At 46.6% G+C, this 17,896-nt stretch overlaps 1 protein-coding gene across 4 annotated transcripts in view; it reads right to left on the bottom strand.

Annotated features, from left to right (window-relative positions):
• Window positions 1-9,735, bottom strand: part of FAM193B (family with sequence similarity 193 member B) — a 33,874-nt gene extending 24,139 nt beyond the window's left edge. The window contains exons 1-2 of one of the 4 annotated variants that reach the window (XM_064376578.1): window positions 9,078-9,163; window positions 3,287-3,347 (exon numbers count right to left, since the gene is read on the bottom strand). Coding sequence is in view for 2 of the 4 variants with exons in the window: in XM_012466379.2 (XP_012321802.2) it covers window positions 3,287-3,464 (178 nt within the window). In the remaining 2 variants the exon portion in view is untranslated. The other 3 variants (XM_012466378.3, XM_012466382.3, XM_012466379.2) reach the window with 3 other exon arrangements.
• Window positions 9,736-17,896: the final 8,161 nt, after the last annotated feature.

Raw genomic sequence — 17,896 nt, 5'->3', positions numbered from 1 at the left:
AATCAAGCCCAAGACTTTTCTGTCTTAGCCTGAGAAGCATTAAGTTAGGACATTCTAATTTTTCCTGGATAAAAGACACAAAATCAAAGGAAGAGGAAGTGAATGGAACACCATTTTTTAAATGAAAGAATGACTTATTATTTAGACTTGGGTATTAGCAGACATTTTCTCAAAAAATGAACAACGAATAAAATGAGCCTGTCACTTCAAGAAAAACAACTGATAGTATTTGTGGTCAGTGATATAAAATGCAAACTTTCAAGTGAACATTAGAATTTTGAAACTTGTATCTATCACAAGCTTGACAGCTTCCAAAGACTTTTCTGATGAAATTGGTGGTGATATTAACAAATGTTATCTTAGGCTGGGCGCGGTGGCTCACACTTGTAATCCCAGCACTTTGGGAGGCTAAGGTGGGCAGATCATGAGGTCAGGAGTTCGAGACCAGCCTGGCCAACATAGTGAAACCCCATCTCTACTAAAAATGCAAAAATTCGCTGAGTGTGGTGGCAGGCTCCTGTAATCCCAGCTACTCAGGAGGCTGAGGCAGGAGAATCTCTTGAACCTGGGAGGCAGAGGTTGCAGTGAGCCAAGATCGTGCCATTGCACTCCAGCCTGGGTGACAGAGCTAGACTTCATCTCAAAAAAATCAATAAATAAAAGGCCAGGTGTGGTGGCTCACGCCTGTAATCCCAGCACTTTGGGAGGCTGAGGCGGGCGGATCACAAGGTCAAGAGATCGAGACCATCCTGGCCAACATGGTGAAATCCCGTCTTTACTAAAAGTACAAAAATTAGCCAGGCATGGTGGCGTGCGCCTGTAGTCCCAGCTACTCGGAGGTTGAGGTAGGAGAATTGCTTGAAGGTGGAGGTTGCAGTGAGCCAAGATTGTGCCACTGTACTCCAGCCTGGCAACAGAGTGAGATTCCGTCTCAAAAAAAAAAAAAAAGGTTATCTTTTGGTATGGAAAACATTCGGAAGATCTACAAAATTCAGTGAGCCTATTTTCAAAATGACCAAAGCATGACAGATTCAAAGCACTGGATTGACCAATAGACTTTAATATAAATGAGTATGAAGACTTCACTGATAATGGGCTCAAATTCAATACTGGAAATTATCTGGAAAGGCTACTGAAACACCCCTCCCTTTTTTACCTATATATTTGTGTGAGACTGGATTTTTTTCATATACTTCAATAAAAACAATGTATTGCAACAGACTGAATACAGAAGCATATATGAGAAGTCAGCCTTAGTCTGTTAAGACAGATGAAAAGACATTTGCAAAAATGTAAACAAGACCATTCTTCTAATTTTTTTTTTTGAGATGAAATCTTGCTCTGTTACCCAGGCTAGAGTGCAGTGACGGGGTTTCACCATGTTGGCCACGCTGATCTTGAACTCCTGACCTCAAGTGATCTGCCTGCCTCAGCCTCTCAAAGTGCTAGCATTAGAGGCATGAGCCACCATGCCTGGCCATTCTTCTAATTTTGTCTTGGAAAATACAGTTTTCATTAAAAATTGTTATTTATGTTAACACAATTTTGTTAATGTTGTCTCTCTTAAATGAATTAGTGATAAAATATTTTAAAACTTTCTCAGCTTTAATATTTAATTCGGTAAATATCAATAGATATAAACAACATAAACAAAAGCTCTTTGGGTTCCTCAATAATTTTTAGGAATACATAAGGGTCTCCTGAGGTTGGAGGATTGATTGCTCAAGCCCAAGTGGCAGAGGTTGCAGTGAGCCAAGATTGCACCACTGTACTCCAACCTGGGTGACAGTGAGAGCCTGTCTCAAAAAATAAAAAAAAGATAGCTATTTGGGGCATGACTCTATTTTCTAGCTTGGCCTTTCTGTCCACGATTTTGGAATAACCCATTGCCAGACCAAAGAGCTGTCAAGGACTACTCTGAAGCTGGATTGAATTTCCAGCACTAAACCTGGCCTCATTCACCCCGTGGATTCTTTTTCATCTCCAGAGTCTGTGTATGTTTATACAGGATTTCCCCAAGGCACATGCTGTATCTAACCAGCCGCCCGGCAACAGGTCCCAAATTCTATTCTGAAATGGCCCATCAGAGCACTCTACTCTCAAGGCACCCAACTCCAAGAGCCTCTCTGTCACCAAGGCAGGCAGAGGACAACACCAGCAGCTAAAATTCCCTTTCAGAAACAGAGAAAATGATTAATCTTCAGCCTAGAAAAACTCACTGGCATAGTTATCATCACTTACTCTTCCATTCACTCATTCATTCCCTCATTCAACATTCTCAGAGCCCCTACCTCCTGCCAATTGCACTAAGTGCTGGGAAACATCTACTTCTTGTAAATTCCTACTCATTCCCTAAGATTCTGGTTAAAAGTCAATGAAGCTTTTGCTGGTCAAGCTAAGCAGAGTTGATTCTATTTAGTATAGCATCACTTAACTGTACCATAGATGTATTCTGTCTGTCCCTAAATCCCTGATAGAATGTGAGCTTTCTGGGGGCAGGGTATGGGCCTTGGTCATTTAAATATGCCCAGGAACCTAGGCTGGGCTTGGGCCTGGCACATTGCATGCATTCACTGAATAAATAAATGAATGCTTAAAGCCCATATGGCTCATGTCTCAGCTGTTCAACACAAAGGCAGAATTTATAACAGTGCCAAACCAGTCCCTCTCCCAACATGCTATGAGTCACTCTGAGCCACTGATGAGAAGGCAATCAGTGAGAAGAATCTCAGACCACTCTAACGCTAACAAGAGCTAAGACAGCTGACACAACCCCACCTCAGTGCCCAGGAGCTTTTATCCAAAATTCCATGCAGGCTGTGGGCTCAGGCCCTTCCAGAAGGTAGAACAGCTGTTTCACACTGTGTCAGTGGAGGATCCTTTCTGGTTGTACAAGCTCAGTTGGGAGTGAGTCTCTCTGACCCTAGTGATCTTAAACCTAAAACTTTCTCAGCTTTAATATCCCCACAAGGCTGGCTCATCCACTGAACTGCCTCCTGGGTGCAATCAGCCACAAGGAGGGCCCAAGACGCTGATTTACCAGAATCTTCAGGTCAAACTGCCACTCTGCTACTCTAACCCCAGCACAGGTTACTCATGGAGGGGAGAACAGCATGAACTTTGGGGACGAAACACACAATTGAGTTCAAATCCCAGTTGTCATTTTCCATATGATCTGGAATATTACTCAATTTCTTTGAGCCTCAATTTCCTCATTTGTGAAATGGGAATAAAACTACATTTTACAGAGTTGTGAGGAAAGAAGGAAATAAATTATGTAAAGTACCTGGCCTGGGCCTGGCACAAAGTAGGTGCTCAATACCCGTTAGTTTCTTTCCTCTTCTGCCCTGGAAGAAATGACAGGGAAACTTACTGAGACTTGCCCAAACCAAATTTACTTCTTGAAGCAAAGGACAGAGGACTAGCCAAGTGACTTCAAGGCCTCTTTGAACCCCCAGCTCCATGTTTTCTGACTATAACTTCCTAATAAAACCTTCCGTGTTTGCAGTTCTACCAGCCCCTTCTTTCTGCCTTAGTTTCCCTACATCACTTTTCAGAGTAGATAGATCTACTTATAGCTCCCACTTGTGCTAAGCATGCTAAGAATGGAGGGGGAAACAACAGACAGAGCTAATGGGCTTTGAGGAATGAAGGGGAGACGGACAGCATCATGTTGACCCACAGGCTGCACAACCATGCAGCTACTGCGCTCGGAGCCACCCAGAGTTTGAAGGATGAAGGCAGGTGCATAGGCACAGAACCAAAGGCACAAACACAGGGCCCTTCCCAAGATGTAGCATGCCTCTCCTCAGTCCTTCTCTGCTTCTGCACATCCTGCCAAGAAGGACGAAATACATAAAGTAGTCACACCTTCACATATCCTGTTTCTTCTGGCTCTTTCTTCTCTTTTTTTTTAGGCTGATTTGGGTGTTACATCCTCTTAAGTCCATAGGAAGAATGAACTTGGCTTTGCTCTGGGATATCCTAATACTTTTTTGTTTAAAAACATATCTCTAGAATAGAGCTGATCATATATATCCTAGTGGGTAAGATCTGTCCTCTCCACAATACTGTGAGCTTTTCAGGGGCAGAGCCTGTGTCCCACAAGTCACTATATTGCAGTCATTCAGCAGAGGTTTAGCACAGAGTAGGCACAGGTTAGTGTTTGGATACACAATGGAAGATTAGCAGTTGGCAAATATCATTAATAGATCAGAACTGGGGGAGGGTTTTTTGTTGTTTTAAACTAAGGTTGTTTCTATTCTTGCTTACAGGAAAGCTTCTCTCTGGGAAGCCTATTGTCCCTAGGTCTCCTCAAAGATCCTCCTGACACCCTCAATTCAGCAGCTCTCAGACCCAGCCAAATATCAGAGTCACTTGGGGCAATTCAACAATAGATACCTGGGATCCAGACCTGGAGACTGATTCTGTAAGTCTGGGCTAGGGTCCAGCAAAGCACAGGGGATCTGATGATTATTAGGCTGGGGCAAGGGAGAGGTGGAATCAAGCAATCACAGCTGTCTCTCCCACTGAGAATTATTTCCTCACATGCTATCAGAGAATGTACTGAAGCACATCATGTTCTCTTTCCTGCTTAAAACTTTTGACTCCTAACCACCTACAGGATAAGGCCCAAACCTGTTGGTGTGGTTTTCAAGAACGCTGCTAGCCCCTTCAGCCTGATCTCTCCCCACTCTCCAAATGAGTGGTACTTGCCCTGGGTCTTTGTATAAGTGCCTTCCTTTGTTTAGACTCCTTTCTCCCACCTTGTCCTCAGAAGAACTTCTATACAACCTTGAAGACTCAGCTCTGAGAAGCATTCTCTGACCCATCTTCCTCTAGGTTATGTCTTGGGTAACCCCAACACCAAATATCTACAATACTTGTAGCTACCAATTGTGTTAACCATACAGCACTTGTTAGACCCTAACACTAACCTTGTAAGACTGGATTGTCATTTAATACATAAAAAGACAAACCAAGAGGCTGAAACACTTCCAAAGGCTACTTAAATAGGGTCCAGGATTTGAACCTTTATTCAGAGGGAGCCGATGCTCTACCTCCTTCTAGCATTACTGCAATTACTATACACATATTCTCTAGACTATGAGCCTCTTGTGGTAAGGGACTATGTCTGATTCACTTCTGCAAGTGCAGCTAGCCCAGGCCTGGCAGAGCTGGGATCAGTTAGCATTTGCACACTAAATGCCATGTGAGAGTAAGACTGGGCATCACAGCATGAGAATGGCTGTCCTAAATGATTGAATAACTGCCAGCCTGGCCCAGTTGTCGGGGGGGGGGCAGATAAGAACAAAGTGGTAGAATCCTTACTTATTATTATAATTTAGTTTAACAGCCATGTATTGAGTACATAAGGACCACACACAATACATGAATTAAAATATAGACCCTGCTCTAAAAAATTGTAGATGAGGTAAGTAAAGGTGTTAGGGTCATCTATCTGATATCAGAAATTAAAGATTTTAAACTCAGCTGGGTGCAGTGGCATGCACATGTAGTCCCAGCTATTTGGAGGCTGAAGAAGAAGTACCACTTGAGTCCAGGAGTTTGAGGACAGCCTGGGCAACATAGCAAGACCCTCTCTCTAAATTTAAAAAATAAAATAAAATAAAATCCCAAGTGGGTAAGTCTTCGTTTTCAAAGGTCTTTTGACATTTTTACATAGCAAGTCTCTACTGGCTTGCAAAGAACCAGAGGTGGCAGGGATCCACTCAGTATCATTTCCTCCCTCTGGCAATGGAAGAGGTACAGACTGGGCAGGCAGTGATTCTGAGGGGGAGGTCTCCAAAGACAGGGACTATCTTATCCATCTGTTCACCCCAAATAAAGGTCCTGACACAGAAGTTGTTTTGGTAACTGCTGAGTGAATTAAACATAATGAGATGGTTTTATTAAAGATACTGACTGATCATTTGCTCCAATTTCTTGAGGGAGCAGTGGGAGAAATGGATCTCTAGTGTCCCTTTAAACTAGACTGGGCAAAGTCCCAGAGAATGATGTGGAGGGGAACAAAAGGTGGGGAAGGGTAGGATGAGCTCACCTCTCCTCACCAACTGCTGGTTTACATCCTAGCAAGTCTCCTGGGGACTTACTGAGTGTTTACCTGGATTACAAACTGAGTGGTCCAAGAGAGAAGAAAGATAGGGGCAGAGCTAGTAGACCAGAACACTAAGGCTTTGTATGGCCACCTGGCACAGCTCCTGCCACCTCTAACTCTTAGGTGAGGCACCTATCTATGTACTAGCTGCTACATAGGTTGCTTTTCTTGTGAAGTATTATTATATATTTATTTTTATTTTTGAGACGAAGTTTCTCTCTTGTTGCCCAGGCTGGAATACAATGGCTAGATCCTGTCTCATCACAACCTCTGTCTCCCAAGTTCAAGCTATTCTCCTGCCTCAGCCTCCCAAGTAGCTGGGATTACAGGCCTGCACCACCATGCTTGGCTAATTTTGTATTTTTAGTAGAGACGGGGTTTTTCCATGTCAGTCAGGCTGGTCTCTAATTCCCATCCTCAGGTGATCCACCTGCCCCGCCTCCCGAAGTGCTGGGATTACAGGTGTTGAGCCACATGTCCAGACTATTATTCTTTTTTTCTTATTATTTTTCCTTTTTTTTGTAAGATGGGGTTTCGCCATGTTGGTCAGGCTGGTCTTGAACTCCCAACCTCAGGTGATCCGCCCACCTTGGCCTCCAAAGTGCTTGGATTACAGGCATGAGCCACCGCGCCCGGCTTTTTTTTTTTTTTAAAGAAGGAGATAGGGTTTCACTCTGTCCCCCAGGTTGGGGTGCAGTGGCATGTTCCTTGAAGTCCTGGGTAACTTGAACTCCTGGGTTCAAGCAATCCTCCTGCCTCAGCATCCCAAGTAGCTGAGACTACAGGTGTGCACTCATGCCCAGTTAAGTTTTGATTTTATTTTTTTATAGAGCCAGAGATCTCACTATGTCACCAAGGCTGGTCTCAAACGTCTGGCTTTAAGGGATCCTCCTGTTTGAGTCTCCCAAAGTGCTGGGATTACAGGTGTGAGCCACCAAGGTCTCTTGTGAAGTTCTTGATGGAGTCAGAGAGAAGCAATGTGCCCAGAGTCACAAAGCTAGGAGGCTGAGCTGGGAATTCAATCCAAGTCTCTAAACACTATTCCCCACTGCCTCCTTCAATTGCTTTTTCAGTTGTTTTTTGTTGTTGTTGTTGCTGTTTTTCCTTTGCTAATAAGGTGGTAACTGTTTCAGTATTCTTGAGATGTAAACAAGGATTTGGATTGTTAGGGAACAGATCAATGTGGTTTAGTGGCCTGAAAAAATTGAAAGTTAAGCCATTTGGGATCCCAATTAAACTCAAGGTCTTGCTTTAAATGTGTACAGGTTATGCAAATGAGTGAAAGGGCCTGGAGAGAACCAGAAGAGGCCTAAGAAGCATATGCTACCTAAAGGGGCCAAACGCTACTCAGAGATTACTGATGAGTGCCTTGTGGAAAAGTGGGCCCAGCATCACCATATCTTTAGTGTAAAAAAGAGCCCAAAATATGTGTAGAAAACCTTTTGATCTGTAAAATATTGGCTCAAATGAAAACAAAAACAGAAACCAAACAATGTGTGAGCCTAACAAGCCTGTGGACTAGAAGTGGTTTTATATGTCACCTTTGGATTCAGTTTGGTATATGACACTGAATTTCACCTCCTTAGCCACTCTGTATATGAAAGACAGGATTATGAGTGGCAGTGGGAGCCAGAGCTCCTCACCAAAGACATTGTTCTGCCTATAGGAATGTCTTTGGTGAGGAACTCTGGCTCCCACGGAATGCTAATCTTATACTAGGTGCTTTGCATCATGGCACGAAAGCCTGCTTCCAGACCCCACCCCCAGTAAAAGTGGGGCATAATCAGAATTGAATTTACCAATTTGTTTCCCTTCTTTGTGGCTGTAGTTAAAAAAAAAAAAAGCCTTGTTAAAAATCCCCTAAAGTACATAAAAGTCCTTTTCTTTTCTTTTGTCTGACACCTATAGTTGGAGTCATTTGGGCAAATGTTTAGTTGCTCTGAGTTTCTGTTTCTTCATCTGAAAAATGGGGTAATAATATTTATATCCTCCAGTTTGTTGATCAACATTTGTTAACCACCAGGCACAGGGGTACAATGGTGACTGACATGGCACCTGAACTCGCAGAGTTCACAATCACATTAATAGTTAATTCATCATGTTTGTGCTAAAAGCTGAGGAGAAATACAGGGGAGGTGGGAAGATTAGAAGTAAGGTATGTTAAGTGCCCAGCACAAAGGAATGAAGCAGGTCAAGCAGTGGAGTAGATAAGAATATGGTAGGAACCTAGATGTCAAAGAAATTAATGAAGCTTAGAGCTCTTGGCAAAGTTGTGTCTTCAATAAAAACTGAATTGTTGAGCCATCATCCAAGCTTTTTAGCATCTCTATGTGGCAGAGACTCTCAAGTATTCTATGGTCTGCTGAATGGGAAGAGGAGACAACAGCTCCCCGCTCTCCCTTCTCCCACTCTCCCTTTTAGGACAACAGCACTCCCAGAAGGGTCCAGAGTAGGCTGGTGGGAGAAGAGGCCTCAGGGTTGGAAGCTAGACCCAGTAGGGGTCCGGGTTCCAAACTGGGGAGTGTCTGCCTAGGATAGGAGATGGGGATGGGGTGAAGGCGGAGCTTCTGACACTCAGTAAGTGGTGATATTTTCATTAATTAAAAACCTTATTGTGATCTGAGACACAAAGGAAATCATCATGAAAACTGGGTTACAATAAGTACAAGTTCTGGACTGATTCATTTTCTCTCTCATTCACCTAGTTATTTCTGTTCGGTGTTAGCAAGGTCCTGGACGAGGCGTGGAGAATCAGAGACAGATGGCATAGCCTGTGCCTCTGGGGAGTTCACAGTCCAGGGTAGGTAACAGACATATCAACAGAACGTTTCATCACAGAAAGGGGAGCGATACCAGAGGGAGGCACAGAGGGCTGTGGGCACAGAGGGGGAACCTGACGCAACTGGGGAGGTCAGGGGAGGCTTTGTGGGAAGGTACCCCAAACGGCAACCCCACTCACATGCACAATTCCAGAGATTCTACTAGAAGGCTGTCAAGAGCCATGCCTTCTGGCTGCACCAGCCTCCCAGAGTCCCCTGCTGCCCGATGCAGTGTCTGCAGAGCCAAACGCATCTTCCGCCACGCCTCATCCTCATCCGGCGCCGCATCCGACCCTCCAAGACTCCTGCAGGAGCCTGCCTTCCTGGGCAGGCTCAGCCAAAAGACCAACTCAAAACTCTTTCGTCAGAGCAAGCTTGGGGAGAGCCACCCAGCCCCGAGTGCCACAACCCTCCCAGAGCAACCACAGCCCGTGTCACCCCCGCCTCTCAGTGAACACTGGCAGGGTACCTCCCATTATCGCCTTTGCTCAAAACAAAGTGACCTTCTTCCAGGAGGCAAGCTGGAAGCTTTGGAGAATCCTCCCACTGTACACTCAGCAGGATTCTCCAAACCCGGGATGTGAGGGTCGGGGCGGGCTGCCTTGCGGGCCAGGGGAGGGGAGAAATGGCAGGTTCTGCTGGGTGTCCACCTCAGTGCAGACGCCCCACCAAAAAGTCTTCCGGGCAGCCCGGCTGTCTGCTCCAACTGCTCTGCTGGGTATGGCGAGGAGGCGCCAGGAGGCACAGCTGCTGAGGGGGCCGCGGCTGCAGGCGGTACAGGGGGACGGAGTGGAGCCGCTCCCGGGGGAGCCCCAGAGCCCCGAGACGGCCTGTGGCTGAGGGAGCAGGTGGGCCCGGGGGGAGGTGGCGGCCGACAGCGGAGCTGCGGCCTCGGGGTCACAGCCTGGTCCCATGTGGGTGTGCTGCCAGAACGTTAGTCTCCGCGGCGGCCCGGAGGCGGCGGGGAGGGGGAGCAGCTTCAGCCTAGTCGGCGCCGGACCCGGGGGAAGGCTGCTGCCCCAGCCGCGGCAGGATGGCCCATCCCCAACCCCGCCCCGCTCCCGCTCCCGCTCCGGGGAGGTGAAAGCGCCCGAGCCGCCGAAGTCGCCTCGCTCGCTCCTACCTGCGGGCCGGGCACCAGGCTGGGTTCGTCGTCCTCTCTGGGGCCGTCGCGGTCGGGCTCCGCCGGCGCCTCCGGGGGACCTGCACCCGCTCCCGCCTCCAGGCTCGGCGGCGGCGGAGGCTCGGGCGCCTGGGGCTTCTGCGGCCCCGCGGCCCGAACCCGCTCGCGCCTACCCGCGCCGCCGCTCGGCCTGCTCCGCCTCCGAGTCATGCTGCCGCTCGCGCCGCTCCCTCGCTCCACTCGCCGCGCCGCCGCCGCCGCCGCCGCCGCCGCTCCCCTCCCAGGACAACAGCCAATATGGCGGCGTCCGGCTCCCCCTCCGCCTGCTGCCAACAGGTCAGAGGGTACGCGGAGTCCGCGCCGCCGCACTAGGCCCCGAGGCCGCCTGCGCCATTTTGAATAAGGTCACTACCCGGAGTTCTGTGGGAGAAAAGCCTGGTGGGGAGACGCCCTTTCCCCCTATGCCGGATGGGAAGGATGCGACCAGCCGGAGGAACACGCGTAACGCGATGGTAAAAGCGCTGCACCACCCTAGCACTTAATAATTGCCTGTTAAATGGATGAGTGAATTCATGGATGAGTGCATGTAGTGTTATGGTACTTTCACAGCCGTCGTCTGACTCCCTCTTCCAACAGCACAGCGAGGCAGGTACAGATCATTCCCATTTTGCAGGGGAGAACGATTGAGGCACCATAAAGGCCCGCAAAAGGTTGCTGTACGTCATCTAGTCAGAACTGGGCTCGTGGACGGCCTGAGTTGAAAGGGACGAAGGTCTTTATTTACAACGTATGGTCTACTGGGAGTCCAGCGTTCTGTGCTTGGGACAGCGGCACTCAGACCCGACTCCTTGTTCCTGAGTCTGATGGGGAAGGTGGACATGTAGGTACATAGCACAACCAGTGTGATAAAGATGAGATGACTAGGTGTTTCCAGAAAGGTAGTATGTGCAGGAGAGGATTTTGGAGTGGTAAACAAAGGAGAATTAAGAAAACTTAATATTATGTATTTAATTATTAAAAATGGGATTTTACCCCCTCCTTTCTTTTTGTGAATATACTGCATAATACATGCACATGGCACAGATTTTAAAAAGTAAAAGTTTTGGCTGGTCCGAAGGTAGTGAGTTATCTTGATTGTTCACAGTCAGTTACAGATCGAGCTCCTTGTTCTACTCTTTCCTCCCTTCTCACTACTGCACCTGAGTAGCCTTAAGAAAAAAAAGTAAAAGTGTTGCGTGAAGTCTGCCTCATTCCTGGGCTATGTATTTTGAAACTGTGGTTATATGGAGAGTTGCTGTTGGTATCAACAGGGGCAGAATCCTGACATTGGCTTCCTAACCCATGGGGCAGGGGCATTTGGAAAGGAGGAGCTATATGGAAGGCCCTGGAGCACTCCTTAACTACCAAGAAAATAAATCAAAAATAGTACCTTGTGGGGTGCAGTGGCTCACGCCTGTAATCCCAGCACTTTGGGAGGCTGAGGCGGATGGTTCACCTGAGCTCGGGAGTTCGAGACAAGCCTGACCAACATGGACAAACCCCGTCTCTAAATATACAAAATTACTCCGGCATGGTGACACATGAGTGTAATCCCAGCTACTTAGGAGGCTGAGGCAGGAGAATCGCTTGAACCCAGGAGACGGAGGTTGCGGTGAGCCAAGAGGGCACCGTTGCACTCCAGCCTGGACAACAAGAACAAAAGTTTGTCTAAAAAAAAAAATAGTACCTTATCTCACCCAGGGATTAATGCCACTATCAAAGATTTGAAAGATGTAGGGTGAGTCCCATCACAGCACCATTACCTCTTCAGTTTGGCCAGAATAGAAGAGAGATGGCCTTGAAGAATAACAGAGCATTATGATAAACTTATTTATTCTGGTAAGAACCCCAACTGCAGGCACTGTTCCAGATGTGGTCCTTCTTGGGACAGATCAGCACAGTTGTTGGGCTCTAATAGGCAACGAGAGCTGGTCAATGCTTATTCTTCTGTACCAAACACCAGGAGTCATTTGCATTGATCTGACAGGGGCAGCAGTAAACCTTCACTGTCTTGCTTCAGGGTTTGTCACTCTCTGGACACAGCCACTTAGTTTACAGGGTTTTTTTTTTTTTTTTTGAGACAGAGTCTTACTCTTTCACCCAGGCTGGAGTGCAGTGACACAATCTCAACTCACTGCAACCTCCACCTCCTGGGTTCAAGGAATTCTTATGCCTCAGCCTCCAGAGTAGCTAGGATTAGAGGTACGTGCTACCATACCCCTAATATTTTGTATTTTTAGTAGAGACAGGGTTTTGCCACATTGCCCAGGCTGGTTTCAAATTCCTGACCTCAGGTGATCCGCCTACCTCAGCCTCCCAGAGTGCTAGGATTACAGGTGTGAGCCACTGCACCCTGCCAGTTTACAGGGATTACAGGCCGGATGCGGTGGCTCACGCCTGTAATCCCAGCACTTTGGGAGGCCAAGGCAGGTGGATCACCTGAGACCAGCCTGGTCAACATGGTGAAACCCCGTCTCTACTAAGAATACAAAAGTTAGGCATGGTGGTGCATGCCTGTAATCCCAGCTACTCGGGAGGCTGAGACAGGAGAATTGCTTGAACCCAGGAGACAGAGGTTGTGGTGAGCCGAGATCATACCTTTGCACTCCAGCCTGGGCAACAAGAGCAAAACTCCATCTCAAAAAAGAAAGAAAAGGGAATTACAGATATCCTGGATGACTTGGTAAGGCATGATGTATGTGCAAGAGGATGGATAATAAACCTCACAAATATATAGGGGTCCCTCTACTCAGTAAGCTACCTAGGAGTCTGGGATATGTCAAGATATTTCCTACAAAGTGAAGGAAAAGCTGCTGTAGATGACACTCCCTACTAAGGAAGAGGTGCAATAATACTTGGGCTTGGGCTTGTTTAGACTTGGTAGGTAACATAGACGTATTTAGGTACGTTATTTTGACCAGTTAGTGGGTCACTTGAAAGCTGCCAACTTTAAGGCGGGATCATATAAAAGGAGAAAATTTTCTTACTGGACCAAGCTGCAGAATAAATAGTTCTGACTTTGGCCTTAATACTCAAGCATTGGATTTTGGAGCAGTTATGCTTTCCTTCAGCAAATAGTTATTCTCCATTTTAGAAATAGCTCCTGGCTTGCTTCAGGGGTCCAGTGAAATTGGATGCCTGATCCTGGCATACCAGGTGACCATGTGACCTGAACTGAGTTTTATCTGATCTACTCAGCCATAAAATCAGAGGTGGTCAGCAACACCCTGTCTTCAAGAGGAAGTGACATGTGTGGGTTGGGTCCAAGCAAGTCCTGAAGGACAAGCAGTAGCCTGAGCAAATTACTTACATTCCTCTCCTGCCACTCTCTTCTCCATTCCATCCTTCAACCTGGATCAATGGTTTCATGAACAGTGTAATGACGAGTTGACTAAGGAAGAAAAATCCAAAGCCCAGTTTGCAGATGGCTCTGCATGGTGTGCTGGCCCCAGCCAGAAGCAAATTGCTAGGATGTTCTAGTCTTCCTCAGAGAGGGCCTAAGGGCATAGACAAGGGAAATCTGAGCAAAGACTGAAATAAAGACACATCAATTCCTGGCCATTGGATCATGATTTAGTCTCCTGTTGAGAGACTTGGGGGAAAAAAAGACTCCAGGCTTAATGACGGGAAGTTTTGAGGAGGAGGGATGTGGAAAGATTGTCCAGAGTGGCTTCAGAACATAAGGTTATTTATTTGTGTCCCAATTGAACATTCCTCAAAAGAACATCTTAAAAGCCCAAAGGGCAGTATGGCCCCTTCTGTGGCTGTCAGACTGTCTCTTCCCAGCTATTTAAGGGCTTTCTCAATGGCTCCATGAGAAAACTGGCCCAGCAATCTGGACTATCTCCTCCCCGAGGCTGGCTGACCTATCTACTCTCAGTGCCGAGTCCAATTTGCAGGAACCAGCCAGACCCCTGTGTGGAACCTTACTCTGAGGGGCACACCCAGCTCTCTTCTAGCTTTTTTCACCATCCTAGCCAACATGGTGAAACCTCATCTCTACTAAAAATACAAAAAATTAGTTGGGCATGGTGGTGTGTGCCTGTAGTCACAGCTACTTGGGAGGCTGAGGCAGGAGAATCTCTTGAACCCAGGAGGTGGAGGTTGCAGTGAGACCCAAGATCGTGCCACTACACTCCAACCTGGTGAAAGAGTGAGACTCCTTCTCAAAAAAGAAAGAAAAGAAAAGATAAATGAAATATTTATTTTCCTACTTGATCCCTCCAGAATTAATTCAGAAACTCTTATGGGGTGTTCTTACTTTCATGGAATATAGTTGTACACAAACTAATACATTTGTATTAGTTCCATATGAATTTATTCTCCTTATAACAGAGCACAATTGGAAACATTGTTTATATCACCAAGTCTTTTACTGGAATGTAATATTTGAGAACATTGTGCATTTTATTTTTTTGAGACAGAGTCTTGCTCTGTTGCCCATGCAGGAGTGCAGTGGCACAATCTCGGCCCACTGCAGCCTCCGCCTCCTGGTGATTCTCGTGCCTCAAACTCCAGAGTAGCTGAGATTACAGACATGAGCCACCATATCCAGCTACTTTTTGTTTGTAGTAGAGACAGGGTTTCACCATGTTGGTCATGCTGGTCTGGAACTCCTGACCTCAGTTGATCTGCCCATCTCGGCCTCCCAAAGTGCTGGGGTTACAGGCATGAGCCACTGCACCCGGCCTCATAAAATCTGATTTAAGGAACTAAGGTTGACTTTATGGAGCCACTGCTTACAAAGCCTTCTGAGAACAATTGTGCTGCTACCCAGCTTGCAGGTTTCCTAGCTTTACATGTGAGTGAGGAGGATCACTTCCTGGAAGTCCCAGGAACCTTGGGATATTTGGGGCACCTTAAGATGACAGGAATTTATCCAAATCTGTAGGTACAGAAGGCAAAGTCTGGTGGCAAGTTATTGGCTTGCCCTCTTCTCCTCAAGGGATTTTTAAAAGTCAAACCCAAAATTTCTTATAAAAAGTTCCAGTAAAGAGGCCGGGCACAGTGGCTCACAGCCTGTAATCCCAGCATTTTGAGAGGCCCAGGTGGGTGGATCACTTGAGATCAGGAGCTGGAGACAAGCCTGGCCAACATGGTGAAACTCCTGAAGCAGGAGGATCACTTGAACCTGGTAAGTGGAGGTTGCAGTGAGCTGAGATTGTGCCACTGCACTCCAGTCTGCGTGACAGAGCTATACTCTGTCTCAAAAAAAAAAAAAGGTATGTTCAACATAGAGGCTCCATCTCTCCATCTTCCCTTTTCTTTGTCACCATGTGCACAGTGAAGAACCAGGGAACGTTAGCCAGCCAGGGTGGCTCACGCCTATGATCCCAGGATTTTGGGAGGCTGAGGCGGGTGTATCACGAGGTCAGGAGTTTGAGACCAGCCTAGTCAACATAGTGAAACACTGTCCCTACTAAAAATACAAAAATTAACCAGGCGTGGTGGCACGCGCCTGTAATCCCAGCTATTCGGGAGGCTGAGGCAGGAGAATCACTTGAACCTGGGAGGCCTCCCAAAGTGCTGGGATTACAGACATGAGCCACAGGGTCTGGCTACCTCCCTCCCTTCCTTCCTCCCTCCCTTCCTCCCTTCCTTTCCCTCTTTTTCTTTCTTTCCTTCCTTCCTTCTTTCTCTTCCTCTCCTTTTTTCCTTCCTCTCTTTCTCTCTGTCTCCTCTCCCTCCCTCCCTCCCTTCCTTCCTTCCTTCCGTTCTGGATTACAGGTATGATCCATCTCACCTGGCCACCTTTTATCTTTGTAGTTATCTATTTAAGAAAAAAAAATGGGAGACAGGTTTGTGTGACTCCATTCCCAGCTTGACTTTTCCCTGTAGCATAGTGAGTCTGAGGTCCCAAAATTTTATTTTCCTTTTATAATATAAACATGAAATAATAAAAAATATATATTTGTAAGATGTGAGAGCTACAGTGTAAAAGAAAAAAACACACAAAATGAAAACACGCACACACGTATATATATATATATATACATATATACACAAACACATATATGGTTTCTGCCTATGTTTTTGGTGCACAGATCCAGAAACCCTTGGAATCTCCAAAGTGATAAGTGTCTTTATGGATGCTAATGAGACGACTGATCTCTGGGGACTCCTGAATAGCCTCAAAATGAGGACTGGTTGCCAGAGGAACCAACCTCGTGATTAGAGGGTTGGAACTTTCAGCCCCTGCCCCCAGATTTCCAGGGATAGGGAGGAGCTGCAGGTTGAGTTGATGACCAGTGGCCAATGATTTAATCAATCATGCCTATGTGGCCATCTCGGTGGCTCATGCTTGAAATCTTAACACTTTGGGAGGCCAAGGCAGGAAGATTGCTTAGGCCAGGAGTTTGAGACCAGCCTGGACAATATAGTGAGAATTCCTGTCTACAAATAAGAAAGTTAGCCAGGCATGGTAATGCATGCCTGTGATCCAGCTACTCAGGAAGCAGAGGTGGGAGGATCACTTGAGTCCAGGAGATCAAGGCTGCAGTAAGCTATGATTGCACCACTGCATGCCAGCCTGGGTGACAGAGCTAGACCCCTGTCTCGAAAACAAAACAAAAAACTAAAAACCATAGCTGGGCGAGGTGGCTCAAGCCTGTAATCCCAGCACATTGGGAGGCTGAGGCGGACGGATCACAAGGTCAGGAGTTCAAGACCAGCCTGGCCAGCATGGTGAAACTCCCTATCTACTAAAAATATAAAAAATTAGCTGGGCATGGTGGTGCACACCTGTAATCCCACCTACTTGGAAGACTGAGGCAGAAGAATTGCTTCAAAGTGGGAGGCAGAGGTTGCAGTGAGCTGAGATCACACCACTATACTCCAGCCTGGGTGACAGAGCGAAACTCTGTCTCAAAATAAATAAATAAATAAATAAATAAAAAACAAATCATGCTTATGTCATGAAGTCTCCATGAAACGCAGGACAGAAGCCGGGCATGGTATCTCATGCCTGTAATCCTAGCATTTTGGGGGGCTAAGGCAGGCAGATCACTTGAGGTCAGGAGTTTAAGACCAGCCTGGGCAACATAGCAAGACCCTGTCTCTATGTTTTTAATAAAAAAAAAAAGAGATAAAGTAAACATGGGGCAGAGGAAGCAGTCAAATATGCATTTGTCTCAGGTGAGCAGAGGGATGACCTTGAGTTCTATCCTTTGTCCTGCAAAGATGTCAGGGTGAAATTTGACAGAACTGTTCTAAGGTGAAAATCTTGAGACCCATAAGGAGTTTCCTCATGGGCAAATTGTGAGGGAGGTATGCTCACTGCAACCTCCACCTCCTGGGTACAAGCAATTCTCCTGCCTCAGCCTCCTGAGTAGCTGGGATTACAGGCGTGGGCCACCATGGCCAGCTAATTTTTTGAATTTTTAGTAGAGATGGGGTTTCACCATGTTGGCCAGGCTGGTCTCAAACTTGTGACCTTAGGTGATCCACCTGCCTCAGCCTCCCAAAGTGCTGGGATTACAGGTGTGAGCCACTGCACCCAGCTGGGATACCCTGTCTTTAAGAACATTTTTTAAAGTTTTTTTTTCTTTTTTAAAATATATATTTTTTTCTTTTTTTACTTCTTTTCTAATTATTTATTTATTTTTTGAGACAGAACCTCCCTCTGTCTCCCAGGCTGGAGTGCAATGGCACGATCTCGGCTCACTGAAACCTCTGCCTCCCGGGTTCAAGCAATTTCCCTGCCTTAGCCTCTCGAGTAGCTGGGATTACAGGTGTGTGCCACCACACCTGGCTAATTTTTATATTTTTAGTAGAAGTGGAGTTTCACCATATTGGCCC

The sequence above is a fragment of the Aotus nancymaae genome, unplaced genomic scaffold (genome assembly GCF_030222135.1).
Source record: "Aotus nancymaae isolate 86718 unplaced genomic scaffold, 86718_ANA_hifiasm-v0.15.2.pri h1tg000015l_1, whole genome shotgun sequence".
NCBI lineage: Eukaryota > Metazoa > Chordata > Mammalia > Primates > Aotidae > Aotus > Aotus nancymaae.
Note: the sequence above shows the minus strand (reverse complement) of the source record. Positions and strands in the feature narration are given on the sequence as shown.